Source organism: Malus domestica, chromosome 03 (genome assembly GCF_042453785.1).
Source record: "Malus domestica chromosome 03, GDT2T_hap1".
NCBI classification, from domain to species: domain Eukaryota; kingdom Viridiplantae; phylum Streptophyta; class Magnoliopsida; order Rosales; family Rosaceae; genus Malus; species Malus domestica.
The window spans coordinates 27,484,819-27,512,752 of NC_091663.1; the positions used below are offsets into that span (position 1 = coordinate 27,484,819).

A 27,934-nucleotide genomic window follows, 5' to 3' on the forward strand; every position below is an offset into this window, starting at 1 on the left:
GTATGCATAACGCATCCCGTGCCTACAACCTCCCACATAACTATTTAACGCAAATCTAGTATCGAAATTGAAGTGTTCGATTTACCTTATTCGGTCTGATCACTAACAAGTTGGCATATTCGTGATAGGGCATATTAATAGAGTTGTCAACAATATCCAAAAAAAAACAAAAAGACTGATGCAATGTTTTAATTTTTGCTTTTGCAGAACAAGAGGAAATAGCTAGGAGCAAGTCCTCAGGAGAATTTCTAACATGGGAAGACCTTTCCAAGATGAAATACACATGGAGAGTGACAATGGAAATTCTGAGGACGACTCCGCCCGTCTTCGGCGGCATGAGGACGGCTATCAAAGATACCGAGTATGGAGGATTCCTCATCCCGAAAGGGTGGCAAGTAAGTTAAGATTTAATATATCATGCAGTATGCACATCTACAGATTTCACATTCCCATTTCTTTCTTTTTTTAAATTACAGAACTAGTCATGAAATTTCTAACTATATATCCAATATTGTTAGGTATTCTGGGCCATTCCTATGACACACAATGACGGTAGTATAATCCCGGAGCCATCAAATTTTGATCCAAGTAGGTTCGAGAACCAAGCATCAGTTCCGCCTTACAGCTTCGTTGCATTTGGAGGAGGATCTCGAATATGTCCAGGATACGAGTTTGCCAGGATTGAAATCCTTGTTGCAATCCATTATATGGTAACTCAGTTCACGTGGAAGCTTTGCGCAGACAACAAATTCAGCAGGGTTCCCATGCCGGTGCCTACACAAGGACTGCCTATTGAAATCATGCCAAGGAAACCAATGAATTAAGTAGAGGTCGATTTGATATTATGATTGCGATTTGAGATAAATGTGCACTGGAGTAAGAGCTCGCAGTTTGTTAAATAAATAAAGAAACCCACAATAATTCACGATTTTCATTTATTAAAATATAAAAAAAATAATTGTAACATATACATAAACCACTCGCCTCGATCGGTAACTGAAACCTCAGCATGACAAGCTATCTACCGAATCCCACCAAGACAGCCAACTACTTTCTGTTCTTTCTTTTCCACTCTCTTTATTTCTTTTCCCTCCCCTCACTCTCTGCGTAAGCACTCTTACATTTCATGCATTGCATACTGGTTCACTCTTACTTGGTAACAGTAGGAACTACACATAGGGAAATGATGGCGGCAATACTAGATAAGTCTGCTAGTTTGAATGGATAAGATTCAGCTAGAAAATCATTAATTGGTGTTGATGTAGAGCTTGTTTAAAAGTACGTTTAAAATGACTAAAAATGCTTCAGAAAAAATATTCACGTGTTTCCTTTAAGAAGCACTTTTTAGTGTTTTTTTTTTTTTATGATTTACTTGCATTTTTACTAAGGATTGGTTCTAAAAATATTTTCATCAAAAATATTTCAGCCATTTTAAAAGCACTTCCAAACGAGCTCATAGTTGTTGCTTAACTTGTAGATGGCTCGTTTGGATGTGCTTTTAAAATGACTAAAAGCGTTTTTAGAGAAAATGTTTTTAGATTCCAAAAGCACCTAAAGTGCTTTCTACAAGAAGCACCAGTTATGTGCTTCCTCCAGGAAGCACCTTAAGTGCTTTTCTAGGGTTTACTATCTTTATTAAAGATTGGTTCTAAAAAAAATTCACCAAAAGTGCTTTCAGTCATTTTAAAAGCACATCCAAACAAGCTTTATGTAGTTTGGTTGGTCCAACATAAAGTAATAATGTATATGTCCTGATAAAGTTTACAACTCCATGCAATGTAGGGTTGACATATCAAACTCTATAGATGAATTGCTCCAAACAAACCACGACTAAATACTAGCATCCAATACTCAACCTTGCTCACAAGGCATATATATTGAAGACATTTTGGAGGTGATAAGAGGTGAAAGAAGTCATTAGCAATTGACAAGGGATATGAGTTGTAGATTATTTAATCATATTTGGTCGGCCATGCAAGTAATAAAATGGGCTACAAATTGGCTGGGCTTAAGATTGTAGTTAGGGGTGGTTTGGGAGTGAGGTGCTTAAAAAAAAGCACCCATGAAAAAAAGCTGTGAGGGTTTTAGGTGTTTGGTAAACTGAAAAAAAAAAGGCTTATTTTGGAAGCTACTGTGAGAATAAGCTGAAATCAAAGGAAAAAGCTGAAGTTGCTATTTGCAGCTTTGGAAAACTGGCTTATTTTCAAAGCACACGGAACTACAGTGCTGCTTTAATGAAAAGACTCACTATCAGACTGCTTTTTTTTCCAAAAGTAATTTTACAAAAAAGTTTACCAAACACTCTGCCGATTTATTTCACAGCCGCTTATTCTCACAGCACAGCAATACCAAACCAGCCCTTAGTGTCCAACTTAATTAAAAGGTTAAACAATCTAAAATAAGTTCTATGTGACTCCCTGCAAAAATAACTAATAAATAATTCTAAAAGTATAGATTCTCACGACACACCCGCTGCCCTATCTTTTGAATGTGGATTGCGAGGATCTCAGGAATTTTCGTCAGGTACTTTTTGTGTTCAATTTTAAATAAAACAATTTAAATGATTTTTGACCACACGATGTACGAACACAATTAAAGAATCCTCGGGATCCTTTAATCATGTTCATTCATCGTACATTGTGCGGTCAATTTTCGTCAAGTACTTTTCGTGTTCAATTTTAAATAAAAAAATTAAAATGATTTCTAACCACACGATGTACAATGAACGGACATGATTAAAAAATTGTCGGGATCCTCACAAAGAGAATCCGGACAGGATCCTCATTCCTATCTTTTATTTTACAAATAACTAGAAGATGAGCACACACTCTGTGTGTGTGAACAATTTTATTTTATTTTTTGTTTTTGATTAAGGAGTGTGATTAGTGTGTGTGGACAATTTTATTTTATTTTTTGTTTTTGATTAAGGAGTGATTAGTTTTTAAAATTTTAAAAAAAAAAAGTATGAGACAATGATGATGAGACAGTTTCTCTTAATAAGGGCATTTTTTTAATGGAAAGGGGTCCTCTCTAGATCCCTTCCTCCTAATCCACCAAAGTCCGGGGATCCGGGCTGTTAAAATTTGATTCAACTGCTACAAACAGGAGCTTAATTTAAAAGTTATAATAACTTAAGGGGAATGGATCCGGAGAGGATCCCTTTTCTTTTTTAATATTGGGTAAAATATGACAAATAGGGATATAATTATCATTTTCTCAAAAGGTACATAATTACTGTATTATCCTTCTTATGTAAACATTGTGTATCAAAAATGAGGGTAAAATAGAAAAAATAAGGATATAATTATCATTTTCTCAAAAAAATGATATGGAGGGTTTTCTGAATAATAGTATAGACTAGCAACGGTGCCCCCGCGCGATGTTGCGGGTTTAAAATTGTAGATGTTCAAATCTATTACAATTGTTACCAATTTGAATGAGATGTACAAAGAATTTGTGCAAGCTGGACACATGGAATATCAATAGTGACATAATTTTTTCTTAAGACATTGGAAAAACTAAGTTAAAACTTGTAATCACACGACTCTTCAATCACATGACACAAAACACAACTACTGTTCACAAACATGTATTAGCCAAGAATGGAAAATCACCAACGATGAAATGTGGTAACAAATCAATAACCTCACTTATATAGCTTTAGGATTAACTATGCTAATTTGTTTATGTAAGTGATCTGTCTGCCCACATTTTTCCTTTTTTTTAGCAGACAATAGACATATTTTGTTTTTTTTAAATGTGCGATGACATATAATACTGTAACAGAATGATGAAACAAAACAGGTTAATTTTTTAGCACAACATGGGTTAAAATTACCTACATTTTACATATGCAGATTAAGGGAAGTGGTGGCAAACCTTGTAATTTGTGCAAGTTGATCATCTGCAATATCAACAGTGACATAATTTGTTGTTAAGGCACTGGAAAAATTATATTAGAACCTGTAATTACATGACACTCGAATCACGTGATAGAAAACCACAGAGAATAGAAATTGAAAAAAAAGAAGTTGATAGAAATTGAAAAAAAAAAGAAGTTGAACACATTAAGTCTTCACAAAACTCCCAAGAATGAAAAATAAGCAAAAATACAGATTACCAATGAAGAAATGAGGAAACCTATCAGCAACCTAAATTGTACGCTCATTTTAAATAAGTATGATAGAGAGTTAACATTATAATCAAATTTGATGAGCCCAACTGGAGCAAATTGAATACTAACATTCAAAGTGGATTAAAAAGATGAGAATATGCTTTAAATAAGTATTAAGTCTGTATTTATGTGTAGTACAATTGTGTGGGATTAGAAATTGAATATACTATCTTATAACTGAATGATCATGCAAGGAAAATTACCGTGAGATTGTAAGGAGCATGGAAAAGTAATCTAAACAATTAACATTACTGATTAGTAGTTAACTTCTTAGCATTTTCATTGTAAAAATTAAATATAAGGGTGTAAAAAGATGGATCAGATTTAGTTGGTTTGGTAATTTTCCAAGTTATTTCAGTCTTCATCATTTGGAGGAATAACATCACTTCCATCTTTCAACTGTTACTAATTTATACACAGACTTTCTTCTTTTGACCTATTCTAAATGCATGATTAATCACTTGACTATACACTGAGTGGTTTAAGATGGACATCCAAAAGTATAAACAGAGATGCTACCACCAAAGATGCACCCTCTCCACATGCTTTAGCCAAATAACACGTTAGGAGTGGGGGTACTATTAAATCTAATTAATGAGTGATGGGAATGGTTTATGGATAGATTTAACAATTCCACCATTACTAAGGTGTTCTTTGGCTTAATTAAAGCTTGTGGAGAGGGTATATCTCTGGTGGGGACATCTATAGTCATACTTTTGGATGTCCAACTTAACCCCTTAGTGAGCAGGCAAGCAATTAGCCATGTATTGAGACCAGGTGAAAATAGGATAGTATGTATGTGTGTGTGTGTGTACATATATTGGTAGTGGTTAACTCCCCCAAAGAGAAACAATAGCAAACATTGAATTTAAACGCAAAATGCCAACGAAAGAAAACCAAGAAAATCTAAAAAATTTCCCATACCATTGGATCCTTGCGAAACCTATTTGTTGAAGCTGCAGCTTGGTTGTTGACTTTGTGATTTCTTCTCTCTTTTTTTAGTGTGTAATTGTTAGACAAAGCTTGTAACATCTTATTCCATACCTAGACACTAATCATACAAACTTCATTCATTAGAATATGACTGATCTTTCTGAAATTCCATGAATTGTAATTTTTAACCAAAAAATTTGACAGAGGTCAATATCACACTCTCAACCAAACATTAAAAAAGTGGAGGGACAAAACAAACAGGTTTTAGTCCTCACTATAGTTAAAATAGTTATGTTATTTGACAATTAAATAGCAGTGATAAGTATCATCTGGATTAAGAAAATTAGTCATTGAAGAATCTCCAAGAAATTATCAAAGTGGATTGAAATTTATAAAATTTTTATTAAAATAAACTAAAAAAAGTAATAGAAATCAAGCTAACCTGTGTTTGGTATATGGAAGATACTGGATCTCCTTTTGGCCTTTGTAAATGACATGTTGTTCATTGTGTACAAAGCTAAAAAAACACAGTAAAAATGTTAATCTAGGCCAGAAAAAGTATATATAGAGTGTATTATGTAAACATTTTCATATAAAGTAAGAATATTTAAAACAATTAATTGCAAAAAAATAAAATTTCAAAGATAAGTCAGAGAAATCTTTGAAGCAGAGAAATATAACAAAAGTTTTTCCAATTGTAGCCATGCATAAACCACTAAAAAAAGCCAAGTATATTGACATAGCTGGAATGCTAACCATAAGACATTAGGTTACGTGGATAAAAATGGATTCAAATAGAATTGAAAAAGGGTAGAAACAAATTTTTCGGATTGAAATTGACACATGTATAGCAAAGAACATTAAGTTTTAACTTTTAAGCATATCAACTCATGAAGCATCCCAACATATATATGGAAAAAGAATGATACAAATACCAGCATACACATGGAAAAGCAATTATTAACACAACTAACAAACATTTGTAAATTAAAAATTTTGCACTATTTAACAGCCCGACTTACCTTTCCCCTTTTTTTTCTCAATTTGACCAAGAACACTTTGCAGCTCATACAAAGTGCTTCCATACCAATCTGCAGCAAAAAGTGAAATTACAAATTAAACACACACAAAACAGTAAAAGTAAAGTATTTTTCTTTCCATTCAAAGCAATGCATAACTGAAAAAAGCATAATTGTAAAAAAGATTAAACTTTTTTTTTTCAAAGCATATACAGTCTAAAACCCAACGTTTATAAACAGTCGCATTTTTTTGTCAAAATTGTATTTGCTTTACCTCCATAAGTTTGATTTCTTTTCAGTGTTTTTTAGAGCTTGACGAAACCATGAAGAGACAAACAACAGCACTCAACTGTTTTTGCAACCCTGTAACCAGTTACACAAATAAGAATGCAGCATTTCTATTAAAGCATGTAATTCTCCTCTTCCTATATTCTTCCCCTTTCTCTAGCTAAATAAAAATTTCCAAAACTATGTACCAAAAGCTCAAAAGTGGGATTCAAAGAGTCAAAATGTTCAAATGCTATATTTTTATTAGGACTTCATAGTCTATTTAACACTTGGTTTCTCGAGTAGTAAGTTTCCCATTCTTTGTCTAGTTAATTTCACACGCCTACAACAAATAAAATAGTTGAATAATTTCAGTATAATTACCAAATTTTGACCATTCAACGCTGAATCTCCTTTTTTATGTACCTACTAAAGTACACATATGAATATCAAAACAAAAACCTCCAATTATCATAGCATTCCCTTTCTATCTTTATTTTTGAAAAAGAAAACACAAATGGAAGAAAAAATTCCACAATTTGAACTTGTAACTCATAACCACAGAGAGTCAAAAGCACTTCAATTATGTAAGAAGGGAAAGGGGGTGCAAATAAGTGATGCTCAATTGAAATCACTGCCTGGTTGTCAACTCTTTAGTGAGTTTATCCCAATCAGCAACACTTTAACACATCACCTTCCAAAAACTATGCATGTATACCACGGAATGAAAACACTTTATACTCCAACCAACTTAACCCAGATAACATATGAAGTCATCCAACAGTTGCAGGGGGGGGAATGAAAACTGTATCTAATGGCACAACAACATAAAGTTATTTGTGGCAAATCTTACCATCATATGCGTCTCGAACCATTTGATATCTGACGAATCCTGAAAAAAAAAGTCAGCCGAAATCATGAAACCAAAAAATCAGAATGTTTACAGAGTATTCCTTGAAGCAAAAGCATGCGCGGGACATTCACTTAAAAAAATGAAAAGCTTTTAGTACCCAAATAGCTAAAAGCCGAGAACAAAAAAAAAACAGTACCTTTGCGGGTTTGGAGCTCTTTTCTTATAAATATTATAGTATTGGTGTGGCGCCTCAATTCGTGGTGTTTCCGTCGATAACAATCGAAGGTGGGGCAGCTGGTTTGGGTGAAGAAGAAGAGGAGGATCCAAACCTACAAACAGAATCACAAAAAACAAACATAAACACAAAACCCATCTGCAAACGATCGGATCGGAATCGAAACGAAAGAGATAGAGAGATCTAAACAAAGGCAAACGCAGACGGAGAGAGAGGAGAAAAGAAGAGGAAAGGGAAATGCCCAGATCAGAAAACCACCACAAAGAAAAAAAAGGCGGAAGTTGAGTAGAATACTCTCGAAGCGAATAGATCAACGATGAAAGACACGTGGCCAACATGGGTAAAAGAGACTTTCCACTGCACAAAAAAGGAATCAATGCTTTGAGCCATGAAAAAACAGAGGGCATTTCCGACCAAACACTGTTCACGAACAGTGAAAAACAGTACCGGGTAAACTGAGTTTTAGTATAGATAAAATATTCGCAATCTTTCACAGAAATATTATTGCAATATAAGATTAAGTGACATTAATAATTGCATAATTTTTTAAACTAATGATTCTTTCAAGCAACAACATTTGTTAGGTAGGTTTTTGGTTCCCCAGATGTGGTTTCCGGCATATTTGACTTGCAGGCACATGAGATCCCCTCTCAGAAGCCAACAAAACTCCCACTCTTCAGTACTCTCTACTCTGTATACTCACCTACACGGACAAAGCCTGCATTGAAAAAAGTTGATATTTCACCGTACAAATAATTGACAATATGAGAAATAACTCAATTTATTTACAAGTTTATGCAAAGTCTTTCCTCCCATCAACGTGAGATTCATTCTCAACAGGCTCTTCACGTAAGGCGAATTTTCAAGCCTAATACGTAGACAATGGAATGGGATAACGTGGAGCGGGTGCATGTGACCGTTGACTTCACAGTTTACACGTGGGATAACTTGCTCTGATACCGCGAAGAAAGTTGTTTCACCATAAAAATTAATTGGTAATATGAAGAGTAGTCAATTACTTATAACACATACAAATTCCTCATTTCTCTAAAGTGGTATTCAACTCTCAACACACCCCCTCACATGTAGTGAATTTTCAAACCTAACATGTCCCCAACGATTTAACTACTACTCAATTGTATATCATATTACAACTACAAGTCGTACTTTGCAAGCAACAAAAATCCATGGAGATTTTGTTTACCAAGTTCTTAATGGAATAGTTTACTTAATTATAGGCATATATGAGATAATCCAGCTTAGGGGTCAACAGTTGGCACGCGACCGGAGGATCGATCCTACCTCCCAGATAAGGCAACAAAAACATGTTTTAGCTTCGATTAAACTCCTCCTCATCACTCACTCCACAAACAAAGCATTTCACAAATCATGAATACCCTTTTCCTCACAGTTTTCCTTTTCCTCATCCCCATCTTGCTTCTCTTTGCAAGGAGAAAAAGATCACCAAAAAGGGTTCCTCCAGGCTCATTAGGATTACCCATAATCGGCCAAAGCCTCGGTCTTCTCCGAGCCATGCGTGCCAACACCGCCGAAAAATGGCTTCAACAAAGAATCGAAAAGTACGGCCCAGTTTCAAAGCTTAGTCTCTTTGGCAAACCAACGGTCTTCATTCATGGACCTGCTGCAAACAAGTTCATATTCGCCAGTGATGACAGCACCATTTCCAGTCAACAAGTTGAGTCTATCCGTCTACTTTTGGGTGACCGGAATATACTGGAGCTGAGCGGCGACGATCACAAGCGCGTCAGAAGTGCTCTTATGTTGTTCTTGAAGCCCGAGTCACTCAAGCAGTATGTGGGAAAGATGGACCAAGAAATCAGGAGGCACCTTGAGATGCATTGGCATGGCAAGCAACAAATAACTGTAAGCCCAAGTGGTGTTTGCAACAAAACTATTTTAAAAGAGCAACTTTCGGTGAAGGAAAATGATTTCTGCACTCTACTTTTCACCTTCTGCATTCGTCTGTTTAATTGTGTCCCTTTATTCTCCAATAATTTCTTCAATCCAGTGACAAAGAAAAAAAGAGTTCAATACACACTTTATTGATCCATTTTCTCTGCCTCCTCTAGAACTTCTTCAGTATTATTGCATTAGGCACCGTTTTCTCTTGTCATATTATGAATAAAATAAAAAATGAACTCGAATTTAGTAACAAACGAAGATCAATGTTAACTAACAAAGTTCTTCTGTTTGATAGGTCTTGCCCCTGATGAAAAACCTCACATTCAACATAATATGCTCCCTACTTTTTAGGCTTGAACGGGGAACTCGCAGAGATGAACTCTTGGAGTGTTTCCAAAAAATGATAGAAGGAATGTGGTCAGTCCCGGTTAAATTGCCCTTCACGCGTTACAGCCAGAGCCTCAAGGGAAGCAAGAAGGTCCAAGACATAATCAAGGAACTCATATCGGAAAAGAGGGTAGAACTTGAGCGAAAAACTGCTTCTCCACTCCAAGACCTTATCACTTGCTTGCTTAGCAGTCGAAGTGATGACAATGGAGAGGTTATGACTGAAAAGGAGATCCTGCACAATGTTATGTTAGTGATGGTCGCAGGTCATGACACTTCATCTGTTGTGCTTACTTTTCTATTGCGGCTTCTCGCTAATGACCCTGTTGTACACGCAACCGTTCTTCAAGGTGTGCATAGTGCCAAACAGGTTTAGGGTTTTTATTTACTTCTAGGCTGCTAGCATTAATTAGATTAATTATTAGAGGCAAGATTTTAAACTTTCCTTGAATTTTTGAGTAATAGAGCAAGAAGAAATAGCTAGAAGCAAATCCTCGGAAGAGTTGACATGGAAAGACCTTGCCAAGATGAAGTACACATGGAGAGTTGTTATGGAAACGATGAGAATAACTCCTCCGATCTTTGGTGGCTTCCGGAGTGCATTGAAAGACATCGAGTTTGATGGATTTCTCATCCCCAAAGGGTGGCAAGTATGTTCAGTTCACCTGCATAAATTAATTAGTTATTGCATTTTCATTCTCTCATTGTCTTCCAAAAATATATAGACCAGATGAAAATCCTAACATACAATATTTTCAGATATTCTGGGCTATGCCTATGACTCATATGGACGATAACATATTTCCGGAGCCATCCAAGTTTGATCCGAATAGGTTTGAGAACCAAGCATCAACTCCACCTTACAGCTTTGTTCCATTTGGAGGAGGACCTCGAAAATGTCCGGGATATGAGTTCGCCCGGATCGAAATCCTTGTTGCAATCCATTATATTGTAACTCAGTTCACATGGAAGCTATGTGCAGACAACAACTTCAGTAGAGATCCGATGCCAGTACCCACTCAAGGACTACCCATAAAAATCATCCCAAGAAAGCTTGTTAACTAATAAGAGTTGTTGGCCCATTCTCTAACAGGTTAAGACTTTGGACCCTGTTGTTATCCAATGGTGTTATCCAACTTAAATATTTATAATGCTTGTCTAGAATATTGCAAAAATAAAGGACCCATATCATGTCTTAGTAGTACAACTCTATTAGCCGTGAATGAACATTTGAAATATGTAAAATTCTACCACTCAATATATTTTGAGAAATTGTATGTTAACTTAAGCGACTGCTGGAACAAAAATTATCGGTTATGCAGCAAATAATGTTCTTAGGTAAAAGAAGATCAAGAAAATCTTGATTCAGCATAAGCAAGGAGAGAGGCCTTTGCCACGCCTGATTCGACTCACGATTTATTAGGTCTTCTTTGTCTGCGCAAAGGATCTGGATTAGCTCATTCCCTCCTAAACTCATTCAGCATTTGGGGACCAAGAAAGTCCTCGGGATGCAATCGCCATGGAAATCAATCATCCAAGGACTGAAAGACTCAAAACTAGTCAAGAAGGCTTAACTAGAGCAATCACCCAAGAGAATAAAGGATTTTCGCTTTGGTTGAGAAGGGCAAACCATCTTTGCTATAGGGAGTAGGAAGTACATGTTAAAAACATTTGAGGTTAGTAGGAGTTTAAGATGCAGTGCAGTAAAAAAAAAGGTAGAATCAAGAGGGATAAGTCTTATTTCAAGAATAAATAAAATGGCAAGTGCACTCTATTAAGGGTAAAAATGTAATACAGTTAGTAATATAGTTAGGTAGTTAGTATTTGGTTAAAGTGGTTAGGATTTCTGTATAAACAGTATGTGTAATCTTCATTTTGTGATGTGAATACAAATCATATTTCTCTCTAAACTCTCTCTCTCAAACTCTGTGTTCATCCTTCTTTTCATCCATTGTTCTTGATTTTCCTTCCAATTCCCAAACACTACAATGTAGTTAACATGGTATCAGAGCAACTTAACAAATGCTACTCAATATACGTAACAAATTCACCAACTTTCTGACTTCGACCTTCTTCAATTATCAACTTCATAAAACTCATAAACGTCAACAATTTACAACTCCCTGAACAAGCAACTTCATAAATTTCTTCAATTCCCAACCACTGCAATCAGCCTTAATCATATACGCAAACCCCGAAACAGATCATATAAAATTCACACCAACACTGCATAAAATTTCATTGACCCAAAAAACACAAACACCTTCTGTGCAGAATTGAAAACCAAAGAAATGTAACGACCTGATTCCAACAGTGCCACCAGAAAAGATTACAGCAAGAGCACCCATCCAAGAACAGCAACTAGACTCCAAGAACTTCAAGAACCATACCCAAATCCAATGCAAATTCAGTGAACATTATGAAAGGAAAAAGCAAAGAACCATACCATAATCTGCAGAAAGAGCAGAGAGTGAGACCTTTCTGCTCAAACTAAAACTCTGAAAGCTGAATCGTTTCTTCCCCAAGACCCAGTGGAAGAAACGCGATAACACACAGAGCTGCAGCAGCGGCATCACCGATCAGCCATGGGTAAGGTTCACGGATCGCTCGCACGTGCCGGGAACGTTAGGGGTCAGACTCCAAAGGTGGCGAAGACGAAGAAGCCCAGAGGCCGCGGTTTGGAGCAGGGAGCGATTGATCTCGTTGATTCACCCAGTGATCTCGTTGATTCACACCTTCTCCTCGATTAGCGGAAGCACCGAAGAACTTGACGGAAATTTCATTCAGGCATTTTCACAAACACCTCGATGGCGGCGCAAGCACAATCTACAACTGCAGCGCAATCACCGACGCAAAAAAAAAAAAAAAAAAAAAAAAAAAAAAAAAAAGGCCGAAGCCAATGTTAAATGAAGTTGTTGACGGTAAATCCCACGAAGGGTAATCCCGTAAGAAATTGTTATAACCGGCCTGAGGGTGTGTTACAATTTTATAAGAGGCTGTTCTTTGATTGAAGCTCCTGCACAAGGCAGAGGAATATTAGACTTTTGGATGTGCTTCCTACTGGGCTTGCAGATTGAGTTTGGGGCAGTGAGTCAGTGCATATATTTGGGGCAGATTGATGTTCACTGCTGCTCTGCAGTTATAACAACCTCATTATTCAGAAAGGTTCGAGATAATTTCCATATTTGCAGAATCAAGTTGCAGTTGGTTCAAGTTGTTCTGTTTTTCTGGGTTTCATAAACAGTGACTGCAGTTGTTCTTCCAATCTCAAACTGGGTTACCCCAGTTGAGATTGAGGGGGAGTATTAAGGGTAAAAATGTAATACAGTTAGTAATATAGTTAGGTAGTTAGTATTTGGTTAAAGTGGTTAGGATTTCTATATAAACAGTATGTGTAATCTTCATTTTGTGATGTGAATACAAATCATATTTCTCTCTAAACTCTCTCTCTCAAACTCTGTGTTCATCCTTCTTTTCATCCATTGTTCTTGATTTTCCTTCCAATTCCCAAACACTACAATGTAGTTAACACACTCTTGCCATGACTTTGTATATGTACTAATTAACATCAATATAATTTTGTCTTCATACATTTTAGGTTCTAATTAAGTTTACATGGTGAAAAGATCAGTTGTCTTCATATATTTGACAGCACCGATGCGGATACCTGACATGAAGCTAATAATCTTAACAAACATAAGCTTTCATTAGTTTCTGATTAAACAAACAGAACAAACCCCACTTAGGATGAGGAATCGGTCAGACTTGTTTCCTTAGAATCCAGTGGGTTGGGGCCTGAACAAGCCCAACACATGTTTTCGGTCGAACACATTGTTCTGCATTGTAGTTTTGATTTTCTGATCCCTTTGCTCTGCAGTTTCTTGATTTGATTTCAATTTTATCGTCTCTCTTTTTAAGGCTACTGAAATCAAATTTTTAGTGCACTGTTTGATTCAAAATCATTTTTCACATGGTTGTTGCTTCTTGTATCAATTTTTTGTTTTTCAAAACTGTTGTTTTGCATTTCACTTTAGAAATCTCAGCGTGCGTTGAATCTGCATATTTCACATATCATATAAATCTGAGCATGTGTTGAATAGTGATGTATTTTATGTATAAATCCTAGTTAACTCTATGTATTTATTGATTATGAGCGTATCTCGAGATCATAGTGTAATAAATGCTTGATATAGGTCGATATTGTTTGATCTTGATATGGATGTTGATCAAATTTACTATATGTTTTTTGTTGAGAATTATTGATTAAATTTATTATATTTGAATTTAGTTTCAGTTTCTTCTCGGCAAACTCATGAAAAAAGTGTACTTTTCGATCGATTTAATAATTAATTAGGGAATTTATTTCAATTTTCTTGAAGTCTAGGTTCCTTATATTGGGGATCAAATTTATTTGATTTTTTTCCTAATTTTATATTTTTCTTCTCTTATAATTAAATTCCTCCAAAATGAAGAAGAGTAAGACATTTTAGCAACCCATAATGCACTTGAATTGTCTCAAGAACAAGACATAAGCCTTTCACAAATCATGGATACCCTTCTCACAGTTTTCCTCTTCCTCATTCCCATCTTGCTTCTCCTTGCAACAAGAAAAAAAAAACAACAAAAAAGGTTCCTCCGGGCTCATTTGGACTCCCGTAATCAGCCAAAGCCTCGCTCTCCTCCGAGCAATGCGTGCCAACACCGCAGAAACATGGCTTCAACAAAGAATCGCAAAGTATGGTCCAGTTTCGAAGATGAGTCTCTTTGGAAGGCCAACAGTTTTCATCCATGCACAGGCTGCAAACAAGTTTCTATTCACCACAGGTGGAGCACCTTTCCAATCAACAAAATGACGAGTCCATTCATACGATTTTGGGTGACCGGATATATTGGAGCTGAGTGGCAACGATCACAAGTGCATTAGAAACGCTCTTACATTGTTCTTGAAGCCTGATCAGTGAAGCAGTGTGTGGGAAAATGGACCAAGACATCAGGAAGCACCTTGAGATGCATGCGCATGGCAAGCAACAAATAACATTAAATTTAGTCCTATTAACAAATTTCTCAAGAGTCTTTCTCAATATACAATGAAAGTTTAAAAAAAAAAATAATTGATGAAGCTGAACTCAAATAAACAAACGAAAATCAATTCGAACTAAACAAGGTTTTCCGTCGTTTGATAGGTATTGCCCCTGATGAAGAACCTCACGTTCAACATAACGTGCTCTCTGCTTTTCGGGCTTGAACAAGGAACTCGCAGAGACAAACTCATGGAGTGTTTCGAAAAAATGATAGCAGGAAAGTGGTCAGTCCCCCCAGTTAACTTGCCCTTCACACCTTACAACCGTAGCATCAAGGAAAGCAAGAAGGTTCAACACATGATTAAGGAATTCATATCTGAAAAGAGGGCAGAACTCGAGCAAAAAAACGCTTCTCCTTTACAAGCCCTTGTCGCTTGCTGGCTTAACATCCGAAATGATGACAATGAAGAAGCTTTAGCAGAAATGAGAACTTGCACAATTTCATTCTAGTCATGTTCGCAGCGAATGACACTCCCATCTTTATGCAGCCCTTCCTCAAGGTATATTTACATTTGCTGAAGAATGTAAAAGTCCCACATCGAAAAAACCTGAATTTCCACTATTAATTACATCGAGGTTTTTTGTATAAGACCCCACACATTGATGTTGATTACTAGTGCGCCACTCAACGCTCTTCAAAACTTTGGCACGCATATCCCAAATAATCGTTTTTATAATTTTTTATCAAGCCAAGATTTTGAAATTTTCTTTCATAAAAGGCACTGATGCAATGCGACTGTTGAGATGCTTCATGCCGTACTGCCATGGCATGCAAGAAGTGACAGTAAACTTTTTAAATCCTAGATGGTGTGTATGTAGCACAGAAAGGCAAAGAAAAACAAAGAGCACCACCACTGTAACATGGATTCGGAGCATTGGGAAATTATATGCGAAACGAGGGCATAACTGCAAGACCATTGCATGCATAGCATCATCAACCCCTGTCGCAACGAATTAGCGACTGAGAGAGATCTTGCACAAAGTCATCTGTTCTCATCAATAATGTTGTGGCACCCAATTACAGAGCTGTTCGGAATGACAATACGAAGCAAAAGAAAAAACACGTTCCGGAAAATGATGAAATGCAATACCCCTTCGCATACAATTGGCAAACTAACACCGCCTCCATTTGTACCCGACAGATGAACATATTTACAAGAAACGATAGGCGTAACAAATTTGTAAACGCAACAAATTGAAGACTTAGCAATTCCGTGGCCGGGAGTACTTGGGGGGCAGCGATGGGCACCTTTCGTTCATATGGGGGTACGGTTCCATAGTGTTGTATAAAGGTAATTCCATTCGATACTTCCCTTTAATTTGACAGAAAGGAAGCTTCACAGTGTCCCCATCATTGCACCACTTTGGCAGGCGGCTTGAATTATTTTCAAAGATATTGAGCATGTAAGCATCTTTTATCTGCATTAATGACAGAAAAAAGTTGATTAATACGAACCAACATGTAGATCAACTTCATTACAAGGTACCACAATCGAATGACTTTCTCAATTGAGAGCTACATTAACCTATTAGCAAGTAAAAACATTACTATTATATCAATTCATGTTGAAGAGGGAACAAAAGATATTCGTCATTCATCTCGTCCCTCCCTAGAACTATTATCAATTCTCCTCCTTCCCAGTCAGTGGATTAATTTTGGAGATGATGCAAAAAGATGGCCTCGTTATTCAAGGCAAACAGATTAAATTTTGTTCACGATAAACTCACCGTAAATTCAGTGACCTGGATAGAACCTGCAATTGGATCAAACAGTCCTGCCTCCTTATACATTTCAAGAATGAAGGCCACACACGATGTTGACTTCCCATCACTGTATACCCAATCATCCTGTTCGGGAATTGTCAGCAGTTGATCAAAAGAAGATCCACTCTTTTCAACTTCAACTAGAATATCGGGAAAACTGAGGTTCTGCATGAAATGCAAGGGGTACATCAGAAACTCAAATGGATATTAGCCACTCCACAATATTGACTAATTGCTTAACTTCAAACCAAAAATAAAAATCTTAACCAATTGATATTGCAATGCCAGGAAAAAGTTTAAAACACCTGTGTTCCAAGTCTCTTGTTCAATGCTTCATTCCACATGTTTGCAGCATATGCAGGCTGTATTCGATTCCAAACAGTCATAACAGAAGCCACCTGCATAATTATAGAGCTAATGATCAGGAAAAATGTTTAAGAAAACATCTTGAAGCTCACAGAAGCATCCACAAGCAGAGAGATAGAGAGAGAGAGAGAACCTAACTATGAACCTAAAAAGGCATTTCTTTCTACCCTTATCCCCATCACAGACCCCTTTTAGTCAGCTACGAAACAATCGTATTATATCTGCATCAGCACTTTGATATAAATACATCCGTACCCATCATGTTTATGAAAGTGGTTGTGGGAAAGCCAGTAGTTATTAATCATAAGGAGAAAGATTGGGGTAAAGCATCTAACAGTTGCCTTTTCACTTCCTCTATGGAATCCCAGGACTCAACCTAGACGGGTAATGGAAACCACCAAGTTCAATATAATCACTAAATAAGAAATAAATAATCATGCCAAAAGAAATACTAGGAGATTAGTTTCGATTCTAGCATTTACTAATACCGTAACGTAGCTTGATAATGAAATCTTAAATGCAGTTAAAATATGGTACCAGGTGAGCATCCAAAGGGGGTGGATAGTTGTCTTCTATAGTATCTATCCAGCTGAATATCATGTTATGATAACCATAAGGCTGGCCTTCCATGCTCCTTGCATACTCCCAGGCAGCAGTCTCATTAAACTTTGCTCGTATATCAGGATGCAAGGGAAGCAATGCAATATGGGGATTGGAATCATCTTTATTTAGCTCAAATTCCCACCACTCATCCCATGGCAGCACAGCAATAATATCTTCTCCCTACAACATGAAAAGAAAAGGCGCCACTTCAACAATAACTTTACCAAAAGCAACCCGTTCAACATTAACAGATTGAATTATGGGTAAACATATGTATAACACGATATAATATTTTATAAACTTTGCAGCTCACCTTCTCATTTTCGTGTCCTGATTCTCCAACCCATAGCTTTCCTTCAGAATCCTTTAAACAAACAGCAGAATGACCAGCATAAGCTCCACTCACCCACTTCTCTAGAGTCTCAAATCCACCCCACCGCCCACGAATCTTGGATACTGCTAGGAAATCTCCAGAGTGAATATCATCAATGCTAATATTTGTTACCCAAGGTTGAGGACGCTGATCAAAGGAAGCACCCATGTGCTTCTCGAGAAACCCAATATTGGAATTCTCACCCCATCCAGTATTTGTAAACAATGGGAAGACATCCCACAACGCTTCAAGGGTACCTAACATCCCTGCTTGCATAAGGAAAATAGAAACTCCCCTGTTTTTCACCTGTAAAGGTAAGATTAAAGACCACATTAAACCCAACTTTTCCTTTCAAAGAAAATCGAAACATCAAATAATATCTGAATTAGAAAGTGACAACTCACATATTCAAACTCATCTTTTCCTTGCCACTCTTTAAACTCAAGTGTATGCTCCCGAGATAGGAAATAGTAATCCCACGTGACAGTATATGGAGTTGCAAAGACATAAATATCCATACATGTCCAACTGTGAGCCTTACTAACCTGCACACAAACACAAACACAGATTCAGTTTTTAATAGTTAAAATACAAGTATGGAAAACCCACTATCAAACTAAAACGTAAGATCATACATATCCTAAATTTGGTATTTTCTTTACTATAGAATCAAACAATCATATGAAGTTCAAATTCATAAAAACAGAATTAATGATACCTATATCCACACACCTGATACCTATTACCTGAATATTCCAAAACACTAAGCCAACATGACATGTTTTGGATCATAAAACCCGTAAAACAGTCTAAAGAAATACCAGAAGCTCAACTCGAAAGTAATTATCTTAGGTCGGTTTGATAACCATTTCAGTTTCGGTTTTCAATTTGTTATTTTTACTTTTATTTCTACTTTCAGTTTTCATTTATGGAGTGAATGAAAACCGAAAACTGAAATCAAAATGGTCATCAACGGCCCTTAGTATCCAACTTCCCCAACTTTGATGTGTCCAATAAATTTACCAATTGGTTCACTGAACCTGAGAAAAAACCAACAGCAGTAAACGCACAAGCCTAAGCTCCCACTATACAGTCAACAACTTCAATACCCACAAAACCGTCCAAATTTCTACTAATTCACCTGATAGCAAACTAAAATCCCTATAATTAAATCATAAATTACTTCTTATTCAGACTAGAAACCGCCTTAAATTTTTCAAATTTAGTGTCCTGACAACCAAAACTTCAAATTTCCACAAACCCAGCTAAACAATCTCAATACCCAACAATCCAAATACTCAAAAACTCCAAATTTCCAAAAATCCAAACTCGAAAACGAAATTTAAAAAATGCCCAGAGCTTGATTCGAGACCTTGAGATGAAGAGTTCCGCCGCCGAATTCGCTGCCAGTCTTGTTGTGGAACTCCATCCACGCTGTGTTTTGGTAAAAGCACGCGCCTTTCCACTCCACGATGTGGTTGGGGGACGACGCCGAGCCGACGAAAGTGGGCAGGAGGTCGACCGCGCTGTGCAGAGAGTTGAGGATTGGCCATGAAATCTGTCTGGGCAGGAGAGGGAGGACGTCGCGGGGGTGAAATGGTAGTTTGACTGAGTGTGCGGAGAGCAAAGTGAGGGCGGTTATGGCGGCTGCGAAGAGTAGGGAGGGAGAGGAAGCCATGGCTGTCTCTGCGTGCGAGTCTGTCAGAGCCAGAGGAGAGGGAGATCCCCCAGGTAGTTGAACTTCAACCCGTTTCGGTAGAGATAGAAACGTTTTCTACTAATTAATTTCGAATCTCCATTTCCAACGACGAGTTTGTATTTATTTTTATTTTCCCTTTTCCCTCGTTTTTCGAATGATTTCTACCATGTTTAATTTATTTTCTTCGAGAGCATAGAATTTTATTAAATGGAAAACGGCCCAATTTAAGCTATATGATAAAAAGCCGAATAAAAGCTCAGGATAGCTAAATAGTTCATTTAACGATAAGACAAAAACATAAAAGGAAAACAATTAACCCTAATCTCCATCAAGGAGTATACCGTCACCACTGTAACCACTTCGCCGACAGTTACAAGCGTAACACCCTAAGAAAATCAACTCCGCATTGAATTCAATGAAGGTATTGCAGCACAAAAGTTTTCAACCCGCAACAAGAAAGTATTTCCAAACAAACTTCATCATCAAAACGGACGCACCAAAGAACTTCATCATCAAGTGGAACAAAAAACTGAAACAAAAAGAAAAGGGATAGAGGCTAAGGGGGCATCTAAAACACCATCGCTTTAGTTTTCCGGTATACAAGTCCGATGCAGAGCCATGAAGGGATATAGATCTGAGGGCCAAAACAAGTCAGACACAATTGGCTTTGATGGATGGTGGTTGTAGGATAGAGATTCATTAAGTGATTTTATCACTTTACCTGTTATATGAACTGATATACCACATATCATATTACAATTGGAGAGAAACTGAGAATGTATGTAATCTCTTCACTCATATCATGTCATGACACATAATGCACTGAACCTCGTTTCAAATACACTGAAAAATCGTTATGATTTATTCACCAAGAAAACTAATGCTCTAATTTTATTTTGTTTTTCAAATTTGAGATGTTAAATACTTGCAGGAAAAAAATGAATTAGACTAGTTGGCTAGTCTACATTAGTGTGTTTATCGTCTTGCATTAAAGTTTCAGATCTTAGGTTTAATTCTTGTCAAATGCGAATTTGAACCACATTATTGTTAGCTCATTATGAGTCTTAGCTCACTCTCTACCCTTTAGTATATATAACATCATTTGTTCCAAAAAATAAAATAAAATAAAAAAGGCATTTCAAGTATTTTTCAAGTAAATACTTTATTTTTGTAATTCGAAATTAGTTTTTAAGTTATTTTAAAAGTATTTTTCAAACATGCACATAAAGTATGAAGATTATAAAACAGTATATAAGAGCTCAAGCAAGATAACAATAATAAAGCCAATCCGAGTCGGCTATATAAAGATATAAAACCAGAACAGTGAACAGTTAATAGGAATAAAGCCAATCCGACGACATACACACGCACAAAAGTTTCTACTTTTTTGTATTCAGCTTCAACGCAACTGATCGCTTTCACGTCATACTTTGGAACATCAAATTATATTGCTTTGCTGAGGAAAACTCCATTATTCTTATCCAAATTTAATTTAATTATCAAACTTAATAAAAACAATGGTTTCTAAACAAAAAATTCAAAATATTAGTCTATGAACTAATACAAGGTGTAGTATGTTGGAGAATATGATTCCATCATATGACGAAATAATATATAATTATTATATAAGGGTTTTTATTCTTAATAATAAGTGGTTAAGTTGAGACAATATCGATAATATTAATTGTAGACCTACATGGATCTACAAAGTTTATCATAGCAATGGTTATCAGGTAACTTTGTTAGAATTTGTGTTGCTCTACACTATGGCAAATTTAAGAATCAAGAATAATGAATTTTGAATTTTAGGATCAAAACTCCAACTGAGCCAAAATTTAGGACCAATAATGCTCTAATCTTTTATAATTTTAAAATTGATGAGCAATTATTGTAATATTGACAAGAAATTCATTTGAAGGATGCCGTATATGCTGTTCTTATTAGAGAATCTTGCTAGATGGTTTTGAGGACTTGAATGACATCATCAACTACTTGACGAGTGTGTCATTATCATTGCTTGAAATCCGTGTATTCTAATCTACTTTATCTTATAAGAAACATTTGAACTTAGATACAAGAATAAATATACATTACTCTGCCTAACGAACTTATATTTAAAAATAACGAAATTCAGAAAGGTAATATCATGTGTTAAAAAATATAAAAAAATAAAAACCGAAAACAGTCCCATTTTAGGGTCGGGCTTATGCCTATGGGCCCTATCCCCTTTAGTGACCCAATTGTTTTTTAGCACAATTGGTCATGAAGTGTTTTTGTGGAAAATTTCCTTCATATTTTTGTAGAATCAAGTATTGTTCTTTAGTTTGGAACAATGGAATACACAGTTCGATTTAGCCGGTTCACCTCTAAACTGGTTAGTAAGTTGGTATAGAAGAGAATGCTATTTTGGAATAATTGTATATTTTATTCATCTCTTAATGAGGGATTTATAAGATGTTACAATCCTATCAATAAGGGAAGAAATAATTTACATAAAAACATATTAAAGTAAGAATCCCTCGATTACAGGAATATACACAAAAAGTCAACATTCCCCTTCAAGTTGGTGCATGTATGTCACACATGCCCAACTTGTGTAGGAAACTTGAAAACTTATAACTTGAAACAACTTTTGTGAGGATATCTACCAACTGATCTTCCGTTCTTATTGATAGTACCTCAATTATCTTTCCTTCCAATTTTTCTTTGATGAAGAACCGGTCAACCTCAACATGCTTTATTCTATCGTGATGTACTAGATTATGTGCAATGTCACGAGCAGCTTTATTATCACAAAACAATTTCATAGGCTGATTATATTTTATACCCAAATCTCTTAGCAGAAGCTTAAGCCATAAAATTTCACAAATCCCTACGACTATACATTTGTATTCAGCTTCTGCACTAGATCGGGCAATCACATTTTGTTTCTTACTCCTCCATGTAACCAAGTTACCCCCAACGAATGTAAAGTAACTTGACGTTGAGCGCCTGTCATCTGTTGATCCTGCCCAATCTGCATCAGTATAACCTTCAACTGTAAGATGATTATTCCTTTTAAACAATATTCCTTTGCTTGGGCTTCCCTTCAAATATCTCAAAATCCTCATCACTGCATTCATATGGTATTCTCCAGGATCATGCATGTATTGACTCACTGCACTCAAAGCATATGCAAGGTCTGGTCTTATGTGTGCTAAGTACATTAAACGGCCTACTAACCTTTGGTATCTCCCTTTGTCAACTGGTACTTGATTAGGATCAACACTAAGTTTCAATCCTTCCTTTAATGATGTAGCTACTGGCTGACAAGCTGGCTGACATGCTGGTTTCGTGTAGTAAATCAATAATATACTTTCTCTGAAACAAGTAAATTTCAGAATTGCTTCTCGACACCTCAATCCCTAGAAAATATTTTAGGGATCCAAGATCTTTCATCTCAAATTTTGTAGACAAGTATCTTTGCAAGATTGCACGTTCTTTCGGATCATTCCCTGTTACAACCATATCATCTACATACACAATGCGTGCAGTAAGCTTCCCATTTCGTCTTTTCAAAAACAGAGTATGATCGGAATTACTTTGTGTAACCAAATGCTCTCATAGATTTTGTGAATCTTCCAAACCATGCTTGAGGAGATTGCTTCAAACCATACAAGGATTTCTTCAACCTGTATACCTTTCTTTTGTATTTATCCGGAGCACTACATCATAGTGGAAGATCCATATAAATTTCTTCTGGCAAATCTCCATGCAAAAAAGCATTCTTCATATCAAACTGCTGTAAAGGCCAATTAAGATTCGCAGCCAAGGACAACAAAACACGAACTGTGTTAATCTTGGCCACATGGGCAAATGTATCTGTATAATCGATTCCATATTTTTTTAGTGTACCCTTTTGCTACCAGTCTTGCCTTGAAATGATCCACTCTCCCATCAGCTTTGTAATTGACAGTATAGACCCATTTACATCCCACAGGCTTCTTGCCAGCTGGCAAGTCCGTGATTTCTCAGGTAGCATTCTTCTTCAACGACTTCAATTATTCATTCATTGCTGCTTGCTAACGTGGATCAGCTAAAGCCTCATGCACACTGTTAGGAATAGATATAGTAGATAATTGAAACACAAATGACTTATTTGATTCCGATAGGTGGCTGGTAGACACATAATTACCTAAAGGGTATAACACATTAGATTCTTCGTTAGGTCTATTCATCGGGTACCTAGTTTTTCATTTAGGGTTAACTTCATAAGTAAGTTTAGGAATACCTTCATTGACACAGTTAGGGAGACGATGTGGTGGTGGTGTATCCAGGATCAAAGACGATTGACTAGGTAATTGGGGCTCAAGGGTGGTGAGACCGACTATGAGGTAGTTGGTGACAATGAGTTGTCCAATGGTGAGGAGGTTGGCAGTGAATTTTCCGACGGTGTCGGCTCATCAACATTGTTTTCATGTGAATGATCACCTCTTAACTCCAAGGCATTACCACTTAATTCCAAGTCATTCACATCATTATTTTCTTGTGAATCATCACCACTCGTTTCCAATACATCACCACCTAAGTCCAAATGATTCACATCATTATGTTTTTGTGAATCATCACCACTTGTTTCCAATACATCACCACTTAAACCCAAATGATTCACATCAGGAATATTATAATCAAGAGTTTGAACTTCTGTCTGATTCTCCCCCTGAAATGCAGACTCAGAATGGGCAAAGTGCATATCGTTTTCATGAAATGCAACATCCACAGTGACAAACAACTTTTTTATCGGAGGATGATAGCAGCAATATCCTTTCTGATTAGAAGCATACCCCACAAACACGCACCGTAAGGCTCGAGGTTCAAGCTTACTCCTATACTGTTTATGGAGATGAACAAAAGCCACACAGCCAAACACGTGAGGTGGAAGATTTGGAACTGCAGGAGCATCAACATGGGAGGAGAGAGCCTGAAGAGGCGTCTGAAAATCAACGGATCGGGATGGAACACGATTAATGAGATACGCAGCCGAGATTAGAGTTTCTCCCCAATAGGATAACAGGAGACGCCCATCGAGTAAGGAAGCATGGACAACCTCCAAAAGTTGACGGTTTTTATGCTCTGCAGCTCCATTTTGTTGTGGAGTGTATGGACATGTCGTTTGATGAACAATACCATGATGATCCAGAAAGGCACGAAGGTCAGAGTTCGTATACTCGCCACCATTATCACTCCTGAGAACCTGTATTTGTGACTTATACTGTACTTGCACCATATTGTGAAATTGCTAGAACAAGGAAGGAACTTCACTTTTTGACTTCATCAAACAAACCCAAGTCTTACGTGTGCAATCATCAACAAAAGTAACGAACCAATAAGCACCACCAAATGTAGCAGTTTTAGATGGTCCCCAAACATCAGAATGAATTATCATAAACGGAACAGAACTTTTTGTCAAACTGGACAAAAATGAAGTACGATGACTTTTAGCTAGTTCACAAACACCACATTTAAAGCTAGAAACGTCATTCTTAATAAATAGGCTAAGAAACAACCTCTGTAAATAACGGAAAGAAGCATGTCCAAGTCGACAATGCCACAACCAAACGTCTGAAGCTTTATTCCGCTCCCCTGAGATCCTCTCACAGTAAGAGCGTGAGTCAACATCTAGGTACTGTTCGATGTCAGCTTCAAGTGGTAAGGCCTTCCTTTTCTGATACCATAACCAATCGTCTTGCGTGTCCGAATATCCTTAAAAACACAAAAAAAAGCCAAAAAATAACAAGACAATGTAAGGAAATAGTTATTTGAGCAACATATAATAAATTATAATCAAGTGAATGAACAACAAGCACGGTATCAAGATTAAGGGTATCTGAAAAGGAGACAGCACCTTCCCCAATAATAGGGGCAGGATTACCATTGGCAAGACTGACAACAGTTTTGGTGGATGGTTTTAGGGTTTGTACCTATCTAGAATCACAAGTCATATGTTCAGTAGCACCGGAATCAATTATCCATGTATTATTCGTAACAGATGCAAAAACCTTTAAAGCCTTACCATCGTTAACTGTATGTTCAGAATGTACCTTAGTTTAAGCAATTAATGAACGCGGCTTATTACACCAGGGATCACGAGTCTTATCCTAATTAACAGGATAGCCAATAAGTTCGAAACAACGATTTTTGGAATGTCCTCTCCAACCACAATAAGGACAATTGTTGGATGGATGATAGCAAGAAGCACCGAGCAGTAATGATTTCATCGCGAGCCATTTTAATTGTAGCATGTGGGCCACAAAAAAAAAACAAACTGCAATTCAGAAACAAAACAATGATTTTCCCTTTTTTTCCTTTTTCTTTTTTTTTCCTTTTTTTCCTGTTGTTTCCTTTTTTTTTTCTTTTTCTTTTCTTCTTTTTCTTTTTTCTTTTTCTTTTCTTCTTTTTCTTTTCTTCTTTTTCTTTTCTTCTTTTTCATTTTTCTTTTCCTTTTCTTTTTTTCCAACACAGCAATGCTTCTGCTTTTTCTCCCTTTTTAATTGTTTCCTTTCTTCAGTCCGCGCAAATACTAAGGGATTGCAGCGGATGGGATTTGTGCAAGCAAACGAAAACTTGCAGCAACTGGTTCGTGGACTAGTGCGATGGTGGGTGTGAGCAAGTTCAATGGCGGATCTGGTTGGTTCGTGCAAGGTTGGGTTCGGATTTTGGATTGCAGCATGCGACAGCCAACAGTGGCAGATATGGAGATCTGAGTTCTGGGCTTCAACACAATATGTATACTCTGGTGCAGCGAAGCAAACGAACAGAAGGGATCGATCCAACAACGACAGCGTCGCTCGTTAGTTATACGGTGCACAGCACAACTGGCGGTGCGGCTAATGATCGGACGACACGCTACATAATTTGGCGTGCGGCTTGGTGATCTGGATTCTGCACACAGCAGCGGGGTTTTTTTTTTCCCTTAACCTAGGCTCTGGTGTCAAGAAGAGAATGTTATTTTGGAATAATTGTATATTTTATTCATCTCTCAATGAGGGATTTATAAGATGTTACAATCCTATCAATAAGGGAAGAAATAATTTACATAAAAACATATTAAAGTAAGAATCCCAAGATTACAGGAATATACACAAAAAGTCAACAGGTATTTGGCTTTGAAAAATATTTAAGGCTTGTTTGGTGGGCTGGATAGGATTGGGTCTTGGTAAGATAAGAGTTGTAACCCATGTATAAGAGCATCCTCAATTGGGGCTTTATCCTCATGAGGTTACTACATTTAAAGTCTTAGTGAGAAATTTTATCCCCAATAAACCGGAAAATGAAACTAGATCCACCACATTGGCTAGCAACTTTCTTTATTGGGTAACATAAATTTGGGTTGCATCTAGCCCTAAAAAACAATGGATCCCACGAGAAAAGTAGCAACCCATGTGAGCCAAATTCTTTCACTCTCCTTTCACTTGCGAATACACTTATACTCTCCTTTTATTCTTTTTTTTATTCTTTTTTCTTACATATTTTTGTTCAAGAGATCCTCCTACATTTTGTTTGTATGTTTAATGTTTAAGACTTAAAATGATATAAGTTGTTTGTACCATACTTGACCAATCCTGAAACTACCGAACACCAGTCAACGTTATACCTTCAAGGACCCAGAAGAGTTTCCCTCCAACCAGGAGGCCAATCACATCGCGACACGTGTCGACATCAGAAGCCAATCATAGCACGACACATGTCAACATCGGAAGCCAATCACAACACGACACGTGTCAATGTCAGATCAAAGCTAGAAACTCTCTTCTATAAAAGGAGAACATTCTTCCACAATATTTCCTAATATCATTTGTACTAAATCATTCACTAATACTCAATAAATGAGAGCTTGAACCTATGTACTTGTGTAAACTCTTTACAATTAATGAGAACTCCTCTACTTCGTGGACGTAGCCAATCTGGGTGAACCACGTACATCTTGTGTTTGCTTCCCTGTCTCTATTCATTTGCATACTTACCCACACTAGTGACCGGAGCAATCTAGCAAAGGTCACAAACTTAACATTTTCTGTTGTACCAAAGTCCCCACTGATTTTTTGCATCAACATAAGCTATTATAGTAAAAAGGCTCACTTGCATAATACTAATTTACCAATTGGTGCTAGGTAAATGGTTGTGTTGTACGTGAAAATCAAATTATTACCGAGGATGAAGTGGGGGTCTATATCTTTCAACGGATGAGATTGAGATAAATGAATCTAATCCAATGAAC

At 36.7% G+C, this 27,934-nt stretch overlaps 3 protein-coding genes across 31 annotated transcripts; 1 reads left to right on the forward strand and 2 right to left on the reverse strand.

The window, feature by feature from the left end:
• Window positions 1-389: 389 nt before the first annotated feature.
• Window positions 390-7,775, reverse strand: LOC139194500 (uncharacterized). Of its 29 annotated transcripts, none has more exons than XR_011579417.1 (8): window positions 7,443-7,773; window positions 7,247-7,285; window positions 6,401-6,489; window positions 6,130-6,198; window positions 5,550-5,624; window positions 5,099-5,267; window positions 3,880-3,963; window positions 390-789 (listed from the first exon to the last, which is right to left on the reverse strand). XR_011579417.1 is itself a non-coding variant. In XM_070819228.1 (7 exons), the coding sequence occupies exons 3-7, from the start codon at window positions 6,404-6,406 to the stop codon at window positions 716-718; spliced, it is 279 nt and encodes a 92-aa protein (XP_070675329.1). In that variant the 5' UTR covers window positions 6,407-6,489; window positions 7,247-7,285; window positions 7,443-7,762; the 3' UTR covers window positions 390-715. The 29 variants fall into 29 exon arrangements, 8 of the variants coding, with proteins under 8 accessions (XP_070675329.1, XP_070675328.1, XP_070675326.1 ...); XR_011579407.1 differs by having other exon boundaries at window positions 3,880-3,904; window positions 5,099-5,218; window positions 7,443-7,762; XR_011579408.1 differs by having other exon boundaries at window positions 3,843-3,904; window positions 5,099-5,218; window positions 7,443-7,762.
• An 862-nt stretch (window positions 7,776-8,637) lies between these two features.
• Window positions 8,638-11,074, forward strand: LOC103408830 (cytochrome P450 716B1-like). Its single transcript, XM_008347646.4, has 4 exons — window positions 8,638-9,365; window positions 9,700-10,141; window positions 10,257-10,441; window positions 10,551-11,074. The coding sequence occupies exons 1-4, from the start codon at window positions 8,871-8,873 to the stop codon at window positions 10,854-10,856; spliced, it is 1,428 nt and encodes a 475-aa protein (XP_008345868.3). The 5' UTR covers window positions 8,638-8,870; the 3' UTR covers window positions 10,857-11,074.
• A 4,701-nt stretch (window positions 11,075-15,775) lies between these two features.
• LOC103434697 (uncharacterized) lies at window positions 15,776-20,360 on the reverse strand. The gene is made up of 7 exons (XM_008373044.4): window positions 19,351-20,360; window positions 18,383-18,523; window positions 17,919-18,284; window positions 17,540-17,785; window positions 16,942-17,034; window positions 16,601-16,801; window positions 15,776-16,291 (listed from the first exon to the last, which is right to left on the reverse strand). The coding sequence occupies exons 1-7, from the start codon at window positions 19,654-19,656 to the stop codon at window positions 16,076-16,078; spliced, it is 1,569 nt and encodes a 522-aa protein (XP_008371266.3). The 5' UTR covers window positions 19,657-20,360; the 3' UTR covers window positions 15,776-16,075.
• Window positions 20,361-27,934: the final 7,574 nt, after the last annotated feature.